Source organism: Gallus gallus, chromosome 3 (assembly GCF_016699485.2).
Source record: "Gallus gallus isolate bGalGal1 chromosome 3, bGalGal1.mat.broiler.GRCg7b, whole genome shotgun sequence".
Classification (NCBI taxonomy): domain Eukaryota; kingdom Metazoa; phylum Chordata; class Aves; order Galliformes; family Phasianidae; genus Gallus; species Gallus gallus.
In genome coordinates, this window is record NC_052534.1 from 98,926,302 (window position 1) to 98,936,441 (window position 10,140).

Below are 10,140 nucleotides of genomic sequence, written 5' to 3' on the forward strand. Positions count from 1 at the left end.
CAGGGGCTGGAGCGCAATGGGGCAACGCGGTGAAGGTGCACGGTGCAGGAACTATTACCGTCTGGCTCTGTTCTCAGAAACAAACTCCTCCTCAGCGACTCTCACACAGACCCTCCCTCAGAGCTGCCACTTTTGAAGCCGCCGGGCTCACCCCGGGCGGCTGCGGGAGGCGGCGCCCCGCCCGGCCGCACGCAAACGGCCGCCGGCAGCCTTCTGCGAGCAACGCCCACGTCCCCGCCTCAACCTGCAGCCTATGAGCGGGTAGGCGCCTCCCCGAGCGGGCGCCGGACCGGGATCGCACAGCCGAGGACGGCGCCGCGCTGCCGTACCGCGGTCTCCCCGCCGCTGCCCCGCGCCCGCGGGGAAGGAGGCAGAGCGGTGGGTGTCCGCCGCCGGGGGGACGCGCGCGGCCGCCGCGCCTCCGGCCCTCCGCAAGGTGTCGCCGCGCGCAGCGGAACGCCGGGTCCGGCCGGGAGCTGCCGTGCGGTGCGGCGGGGCCGGAGGTGTGCGCGGCGAGCGGGGAGGCGATCACCGCAGGACGAGCGCTAGTTCTTTATAAAGCCCAGAGCGAGGGCGACCCCGCGTTCCAGACACTTCCATTATTCCTCTCCTTTATTAGTATTTTTTTCATCTCTCCCTCGGTCTTCGCAGATAGGGCCGCCGCTCTCACGCAGCGCCGCGCCCCCCCGGGGAGGGGCGGCCCCGCACCCCCGGGCCGTGCCGGGCGCCTCGCACCGCGCCGGAGAATAAAGAGCGAATGGGGCTTTTGGCGCCAAGCGGAGGCACCTCCCTGCTCTATGGAAATCAGGGGGTGGGGTTACGCCGCGCTCCCCCCCCCCTTTTTTTTTTTTTTTTTTTTTTAATGCTCCCCGGGTGTGTCAGCTATCTTTATTTTTTTATTTTTTTTTCCTCCCCTCCCTTCCCCCCACCCCGCCACTCCTCCCCCTCGCAACACCCACCGCCGGCAGCGGGGAGGTAAGAGGAGGAGGAAGCGGCAGGGTCTGGGCTGCCAGCAGCGGGAGGACAAAACCCCCATGAAATAAATACAATCCCACATCCAGCTGGGAGGATGGGACGGGAGCGGCAGCGCTCCGCCGGCCCTCAATGGGGGTTTCATTGAGCGGATATTTGGGCTGTGCTGCGGAGCGGTCGCACCGAGCTCGCCGCACTCTGTAGGTGCCTCTTTGCTGCTTCGCATTTTTAACGGTTTCGTGTATTTCGGGAGCAGGGAAGCGCACAATGCTGGAAAGGAGCAGGGGGCGGGGCGGGGGCGAGCAGCTGAGCCGCGTTTCGGTGCATTTCATCAGAGCGCTTTGCACGGATTTGTTGTGTGTGTGTGTGTGTGTTTTTTTTTTTTTCCTCCCCCTTTTGCTCTCCGTCAGCTGTTCGCAACCCAGCACAGCGTTTTCCCTTCGCTGGGTCGGGACTAAGAGCTCATTTCGGTTTCAATGCCCGATGCAGAGGAGCATGGGACTGCGGGTGAGCGGCCGCGGGTAGCGCGGGGGCACCGAGGTAAGGGCGCTGCTCCCCGGGGCGAACCGTGTGGCTCTTGTTTTAACCTGCAAAGAGGGAGAAAAACTTCCTGTAGCGAGTCAGGCTTTGTTGGGGTGTGTTCATGCGTTTGGTGTGCGTCGGTGTTTGCTGCTGCTGGATTCCCCTGATGGAGTTGCACGGCTCGGGGAGCCCCTTCTTTGCATCTTTCTCTCCCCACTACACTGGAAATGACAAAAGGAGTAAACTTCCTTTGCTTGCGGTCGCGTATCAGGAGGGCTTTCTGCAGGGAGGCGTGCATCTGCCCGCGGCTGTGCTGCTCTGAGCTCTGGAGGCGGTCGGGCAGGGCGCGGAGCTCCGTGCAGGACCGGAGGTGTGTGTGTGTGTGTGTCTGCACCCTGGAGCGGCTCACGGCCGCTGCCCTGCGGCGTCCGAGAAGGTGCGGTGCGTTCCTCCTTAACTTGTAAAGGCTCCTGGTTTGTTTGGTTTTTTTTTTTTCCCTATCCATAATGGAATTGTGTTTTTTTATTTTTCCTTTTTTTTTTTTTCCCCACTACATAATAGGGAATTACAGGCGTCTTTTTTTTTTTCGTGTTTTAATTGTGTTCGTTTCTTTATTTCCATTTTCTGCTTTAGTTTCAGGTCCTGGACACACCTCTCCTCTCCTTGGTGGAACTACCGTAAAACCCGCCTCTAACACGAGCCCCCAGCCCGGGAATCGACACGGAGAGCCCCGCCATGCCGGGAATGATCAGCAAGAACCCGGACCTCGAGTTCGATTCCTTACAGCCTTGTTTCTACCCGGACGAAGATGATTTCTATTTATGCGGGCCGGACTCGGCCCCCCCCGGGGAAGACATCTGGAAGAAGTTCGAGCTGCTGCCCACCCCTCCGCTGTCCCCCAGCCGGGCCGGGCTGCAGGAGCACCCCCCGGGGGGGGCTCCATTGCCGTGGGGAGGGGCGGCCCTGGGGAGCTGTCGCCCCGCTGATCCCCTGGACTGGGCGTCCGAGTTGCTCCTCCTGCCCCCCGAGGCCGAGCTGTGGGGCAGCACGGACGGCGCGGATTTCTTCGAGACGGGCCTCGGGGCGAGCAACAACCTCAACTCCATCATCATCCAGGACTGCATGTGGAGTGGCTTCTCGGCCCGCGAGAAGCTGGAGCGGGCGGTCAGCGAGAAGCTGCAGAGCAAGCCTCCCGCCGCCGCCCCGCCGCCTCCGCCCCCGGTTGTACCCACCGCCGCTGTCGCCGCCGCGAACAGCCCCAGCGCCGGTCCCGGCCGCGCGGAGCTGGGCGGCTCCGTGCCCGAGTGCGTGGACCCGGCCGTGGTCTTCCCCTTCCCCGTCAACAAGCGGGAGGCGGCGGTGCCAAGCGGCGGCGAGACCCCGCGGGGCGGCCGCCCGCCGCGTCCCGCCGGGGAGAGCCGGGCCAGCAGCAGCTCCGGGGACGACACGCTCAGCGACTCGGGTAAGCGCGGCGGGCCTCGACGGGGTGGGCGGTGCGGGGTGCGGGCCGGCCGGCAGGCGGCAGCAGCTGCAACAGGCGCGGCGGGGCCCGGGGCTGCCGCCCCACGGGGCTGGGTTCCCTGCGGGGCTGTGGGCCAACAGCAACGGGCACGGTGTGCCCGGGCTCGGGCTGTGCCGTGCGGCTCCTCGGGCTTCCCAGTGTCCTCATGTCCATCGGGGTTGTGTGTGCGCCATTCTGGGGGCCGTTTTGGGGAGCGTGTGGTCAGAAGCGAGGGGCAGTGCCATGCTGAACCACGTTCGGTGGGGGATGTTTACGGCGTTGGGAGGCTGGAACAGAACGGCAGCCCGCAGAGGGTCCTTGTCTGTACGGTGACAGAGCCTAAAATGCCCTCAGATATTTCCCATCGGAGAAATCCGGTTCGGCAGTGTAGTTCTGGCTGTGTAAGTGAGCGGTCCGTATGATCGTCACCATAAACTTGGCGATCCGTCTCGGCTCGCGGAGCCTACTGTCCCTTTAATGTCTGGTTTGACAGCTTTGGGTGAGGAAGCACTTCCAACAGCTGTCTTCTTGGCACTGCACCAAGCGCCGGCTTAAAGGGTCCCCGGCGGGAGCAGCTTCACCTTCTGCACTAGAACAAACCCAGCGATTGTTTCGTTTCCCGTCTGCTTTTCCACCAACCCAGGGCTGTGTTGTGGCTCTGTGCGTGCAGTTTGTGCCCCAGGTCTGCAGCTGTAGTAAAAATGAATGCATTTTGTATGAAAACTTTTCGCCACTGGGATTAGTTGGGTGGTAGCCCCACTTTCATTTAAAATGAGAAGTTGTTAAAGAAAAGGAGTTGGAGACAATCCCTATGGGTCCCTTCAAACTCGGGGTATTCTATGAAAAACAAACCTCATAAAGTTCCCCCAAACTTGCAGAGATCTATTTTGTTTAGTTTTGTGTATGTTATATACGTCTCTAGAACTATATTTGATTATGGACAGTGAGCACACCCTATTTTTTTTACCATCAGTTATTTTATTGGTATTTCTAATGTGCATATCTTGTCAATAAATATTATTGCTTTTGAGAGAATATCAATTTCTTTTTCCATTTTCTTTAACCGAAAGATGATGAAGACGAGGAGGAAGAGGATGATGAAGAAGAAATAGATGTTGTGACAGTGGAGAAAAGACGCTCCTCCTCCAACAAGGCTGTTACCACCCTCACTATTACAGTGCGTCCTAAAAATACCACTTTTCCATCGGTCAGGACACAGCAGAATGAACTGATTTTAAAGCGTTGTGCGCCAATTCACCAGCAGCATAATTATGCCGCTCCTTCTCCATATATGGAGAGTGAAGATGTGCCACCACAGAAAAAGTTAAAAGCCGAGGTGCCCCGTCCAGTAAAACCCATGATCCAACCAAAGTCTAAGAGTTCAAGTCCTCGAAACTCTGATTCGGAGGACAGCGAACGTCGACGTAACCATAATATCTTGGAGCGTCAGAGGCGTAATGATCTGCGGTCCAGTTTCCTCACGTTAAGGGACCACGTTCCAGAACTTGTTAAAAATGAGAAAGCTGCAAAAGTTGTGATTTTGAAAAAAGCCACTGAATATGTCCATTCCCTTCAGGCAGAGGAGCAGAAGTTATTGCTAGAAAAGGAGAAATTGCAAGCCAGGCAACAACAGTTGCTAAAGAAAATAGAGTACAAGCGGACTTGCTAAACTTCTTTTTCTCGTTTTTTTTCTTTTCTTTTTGGTTTTTTTTTTTTTTTTGGCTGACCAGGACAGTCATTGCCACTTTGCACATTTTTGATTCTTTAAAAAAAAAAAAAAAAATTGTGTTTTTTGACGTTAAGAATGTTGGTTTTACTTTCAATTCAGTCCCTGAAGTAATTGACAAACTTTATTATCCGGGTACGGAGCAAATGGGTGTTCTTGCAAGAAGTTTATTGCGAGACTACCAAACAACAATGGACTGCCTTTGTTTTTCATTTTAAGAACTGTAGATGGTGGATTTTTTTAATTTTTTTTAAATTGTTGTGAGCATTTGGAGCTGCTGATGACATCTAGTTGAGTTGAAAACATCCATTCCTAATTTTTATGGTGCTTATGTTCTAACAGATGTTACTTTAGGGGGTTGGCATTTGTACCCCTCTGGGAATTTTCTGTAAATACCATCTACACACTTGCCTTTTGTACATGTCTTGGGTTATGAGAGGTGGCTTTTGCTGCCAGTATTAGACTGGAAGTTCATACCTAAGTACTGTAATACCTCAATGTTTGAGGAGCATGTTTTTGTATACAAATATATTGTTAATCTCTGTTATGTACTGTACTAATTCTTACATTGCCTGTATACTTTAGTATGATGCTGATACATAACTAAATTTGATACTTATATTTTCGTATGAAAATGAGTTGTGAAAGTTTTGAGTAGATATTACTTTATCACTTTTTTGAACTAAGAAACTTTTGTAAAGAAATTTACTATATATGCCTTTTCCTAGCCTGTTTCTTCCAGTTAATGTATTTGTTAATGTTTGGTGCATAGAACTGGGTAACTGCAAAGTTCTGTGTTTAATTTCTTCCAATGGTGTACATTTAGTGCTGCGTCTTATAGCACTTTGAAATACCTCATGTTTATGAAAATAAATAGCAATTACATGATGTGCCATTTACTATTTTTTCTTTTAAATGGAGTTCCTTGAAATAAAGTTTTTAACTTTGCAATGTTTATGAAATAAAAAACCTAGTCCCATATGTAAGGATTTGAACTCTCAAAGTATAGGTGATGTTTTACGACAAGTCAGCCAGTCAGAACATTGCCATTTACGGTTAGAAAGCAATTGCAAGAACAATACTCCTGTTCTTTTGCAATTCATATGTCTCTTGTGATGTCAGAGTCTTTGCAGGGGGCTGACTGTATCATAGTTAATGGAGAGACTTCAGTGTCTTGTGAAGACTTCTGGAACATGGACTGCACGGTGAAGCAGTGTGAGAGGGGCTAACGGACTTCAATTAATGTCATTTCTTGTCTAGCTACAGATCCTCTTTCTTTACTTCTAGGAGACTAAAAGTTGACAATCTTACTGAAAATGAACTATGGAGAGCTGTGAAGCCTGTGTGTAGTCTGCAAAGAAATTGGTAGGTGGTCATCTCAAGTGATGCAATGGTGTTTTGTGTGACAGAAGCAAGACTTGACTGAGATAATACGGGTCATACTTTGGTCAGTTGCTTGAAACTAAGGCCCTATTTTATTTTGTAGACTGTACAGGTACTTCTGATGTTCTCTTTCTCTATGCCGAACTTGAAAAATAAGGTGTAGAGCAGTGAACGAAGGAGGAATTGAGCTTAATCTAGGACATGTGATTCTTATCCAGCCATGATACACAGGGTATAGTTTGCTTGGTGACTGAGCTACAGAACGTTTACCATGAGGTAAGACGAGAACAAAGTCACCAGAGTAACGTGTGCCATATGTCCATGCCCTACAGTAACTTGGTGTATCATAGCCTGTGTATTTGACCCCCAGTCCCAAAATCATTGGGAGCTAAACTTAGATTTTAGTGCAGCAAATCTGTATCTTCAGCTGGCACAAGTTGGTGCAGTGCTGTTTGGATTCAGCTTGGGCTATGTGACTTTTGAAGATTTCACCTGAATATGTACACTTAACGTGTATCTTCTCAAATCAGACTTGAGAGCTGCAACAGTTCCATAAACAACCTTTATTCCTTCCCGTTTTTGGAGGACATCTGGTTCACATCCTCCACTCAAAGCAAGAACAAACTACATGAGAAAAAAGGTTGCTTGGGGTCAAATTTAGCCAAGTTCTGAATGTATTAAAGGACGGAGATTGAACAGTCAGACGACACTTCAATTTTTGACTGCCACGACAATCAAGTTTTCCTGATGTTCCTTCGGAATTTTCTGTGCTGTAACTTGAGTCCGTTGCCTTCTGTCTTTTGTGTTTAACCTCAGAGAAGAGTCTGGCTCCACCTCTGCAACCTTCCATCAGGTAGCTGAAGACAGCAATTACTTCTCCTTTCTCGAGGACGAACCCAGTTCTGTCCCGTATTGTTGTGTTAGCGGAGCACTTGGAGTATAATAAAGGTGTCAAATACTTAGCTTTGTTTGGAGATCGAGCACAAATTCCCATTCTGAAATCCTTTCTCAATATGCAATCCTTTTGAATTCAGCGATAAACATCCAACTGATGTCAATGGAGATAGGATCTGCCCCATTCACTCCAGGGTACTGTAGTGTTTGCTGCTGTTGGGTGAGTTTATCTTCTTTTCTTCTCCCCCCCCTCCCCCAACTTCTGGGGGTTAATAGGTTTGCTTTCACATTGTTGATGCAGGAAGCAATTTGTTAATGGCAAACGCTTTTGTAAACAAATTCAGGTGTAGAATGTTATTAAACTGCGATTGTTAAATAGGGGATAGTGGTTTTAGATTCGTAACAAAAAAAGAAAAAGGTGTCAGAAAGATAGCTTTTGAAAAGAACAGAGAAACACTTTATAATAACTTTTTCAGTACCTGAAGGAGTACATAGAGAAGTATGTTGAGACATAGCAACAACCAGAACAAAAGATCCTGCTTCAAGCATAGCTAGAATTAAGAATTATCAAGGACTATGTCAGGTAATGAATGGAGAAACTATTCAGTCTGTTTTGTTTTCAATATACATACTTACCTTGCATACAAATGCAGAAACGTGGAGAAAACTTGACAAGTACCTAATAACTGGTTATTAAAAGAGGGCATTGCCTATTCCTGAAGGGAAAACTGAATTAGAATAATCACAATCTTACCTGATTTGCCATAAAAATTCCTAAGTTATTTTTCATACAAGATCGAATCTGCTGATGGGATCAGATGGATTCCTCCCAGATCACATATCACAGAAGACTATCTCCTCTCGCTTTTATCTTTATTTTCTTAAAAGTACCACTAAAAGTACAAGGGACTTCAAACACCAAAATGAAATGATACCCCCATAAACCTGTATAAGTAAAATACCAGCGGGAGAGCATAAAAAGGTGAAATGTGTTAATGATGTCATTACCACTAGGTCACTTGTTACCATGAGTGTGAAGGAAAGTGCATTTCTCAAACCCCAAGCTGCTGTTATAGCAACTTATCACCAACTCTTGGCAGAACTGCTTGAGTTTTCATGATGTGTCAGATTTGCAGAGGTTACATTAGCTCCCGGTAAATACGATGATAAAGTAAGCTAGAATAAAATGACTTTAAATGGATCCCATTCTTAAGCCTAAGTTTCCTGACTTGTGAATGTTTTAAATCAGTTTAATTTTATTTAAAGGTTTAAGTTTAGTATAATGAATTTAACTACTTTTTAATGTACCATACTGTTTATCACACTCTTGGCAAATGCTTCATGATTTATAACTGAGTTCCCTTCTTCGTCTCTACTTCCACTTTCTTTTTTCCCCTTCATCTTTCTACTAGAAAGTGGAATTTTCTCTTACTAGCCCAAAGCTGTCAAACTTGAAGGGATTTGAGGTTCACCACTGTAAAATAAGCAGGGATTTCAGCAGAAGCATGAGATACACAAAACTTCCAGAAAGCTCACTGCAAAAACAATAGCCATGCTAGTTGTAGGGCCAGCACAGCAGCGTTTGCTGGAGTACCAATGATCAGAGCACCAGCTTGCCTCAGCAGCCTGAATTCAGAGCCCTTGTGCCCAGTCTTTCTCTTCTGCTAGGCTACATGTTCCATTCTGCCACTACAAGCTGGTTTTTGCTGCCTGTCTGCTTGTGCAGACCCTCCGAGGAGGCTTGGCCATAGCAAAATGGGTATTTTGCTGTTAGGATGCATGAGGTGGGAATTTCGCCTGGCTGCAGATCTGTAATTCTCATCCAGCTTTGGGCCTCTTCTTTCAATGAGAGTAGTTAGTACGTATTTTAGCAACAAGTGACTCGAAGATAGGGTGCAACAAGTCACTCTTCTCTATGAGCTTGGAAGATCCCTTGTATGTGTGCTTCAGGTACAGACCAACATCAAGGAATTCCCTATGTCAGTTATGAACCCTGCTAAATAAAACCAAATCTATATTTTGAGTAAATAAGACCACTGGCCAATTGGTCCTTTGAAGAAAAAGCAAACAACTATATTTTGTTTCCCACCGTATGATCACTGTGTGACACTCCTAAACAACACAGAAATTGAAAAATCAAACACATCCACAAAGTAAGTACAACTAATGGCCAATATTTTTAAATGTCCTGGTGAAATGAATGGGTACGTAGCATGCATCAGACATAAATTAATTAGGCCTATTTACTACTAATCTCTGAAGTGCTGAATTAAATTTAATATGCATAATCATTGTTAGGCTCTGTGTATGCTATTACAGCTGCTCCGTTTGTGATCTGTATTTCCCATGGTATAGATCTTCCATCTGATATTGTTTAGGTAAGTGGAAACATTTTCATTTTATGATAAAATAAACTTGTTATTTTTTTTCATATTCTATTCAATCCAATTTCCCAGTCTCATTTGTCTGCATTAAGAATTTACTGCTTTCTGTCTTTTATACTGCATGCATTTAGGGAAATTAACTGCATTCTGTTATTTGTCTGAATCAGGTTAGACTGTATTCCTGTGAATTGCTGTATTAATCATTACTCAATAATGACAGCTGTCCTGTTGTTCAAAAGAACAGTGTCTAAGAGCTAAATATGGTCCAGACTTATGCTAGGGGTAGCATAAATCATGGTTTTGACTACTTCCTAGTTACACTTTTCAATCTACAGGCATTACTCTCTCAAGCACCTAGCTTCTTACCTTCCTGATTCTCCTTGTCACCATTAGAGAGACACAGGTTCTTCCCAGAAGACATTTACATTGGATTCTTAATGGAATGGGTCCAAACATTGCTCTGCAGCGTGGAGAAAAAGTGATTATAATGTGAAAGTGGCAGTTATGGGAACTATGTTAATAGCTTTGTTATTGCTGCTAGGTACCATCAGTTACTTGACCTGTATCTGATGTTATTTACAAAATTAAAGCAATGATTTGGATTGCAGGTTAATAAATGCATTTACTGCAATAAAATAGTGAATGGATGCAGTATTCTAAGTATACAGTTAGTTTAATTAGCATATTAATTTTAGTTGCAATTAAGTAAAATATTTCAATGGCAGCTACACCTTTTTGCTTCCAAACACCGTCAGAAT

The 10,140-nt window shown here is 47.1% G+C and overlaps 1 protein-coding gene across 6 annotated transcripts; it reads left to right on the forward strand.

Moving 5' to 3' along the window:
* Positions 1 to 963: 963 nt before the first annotated feature.
* Positions 964 to 5,619, forward strand: MYCN (v-myc avian myelocytomatosis viral oncogene neuroblastoma derived homolog). 6 transcript variants are annotated; one of them, NM_001398099.1, is made up of 3 exons: positions 964 to 1,172; positions 2,128 to 2,956; positions 4,066 to 5,619. In NM_001398099.1, the coding sequence occupies exons 2-3, from the start codon at positions 2,230 to 2,232 to the stop codon at positions 4,662 to 4,664; spliced, it is 1,326 nt and encodes a 441-aa protein (NP_001385028.1). In that variant the 5' UTR covers positions 964 to 1,172; positions 2,128 to 2,229; the 3' UTR covers positions 4,665 to 5,619. The 6 variants fall into 6 exon arrangements, with proteins under 6 accessions (NP_001385028.1, XP_015131530.1, XP_015131535.1 ...); XM_015276044.4 differs by having other exon boundaries at positions 1,054 to 1,512; positions 4,066 to 5,609; XM_015276049.4 differs by having other exon boundaries at positions 1,054 to 1,479; positions 4,066 to 5,609.
* Positions 5,620 to 10,140: the final 4,521 nt, after the last annotated feature.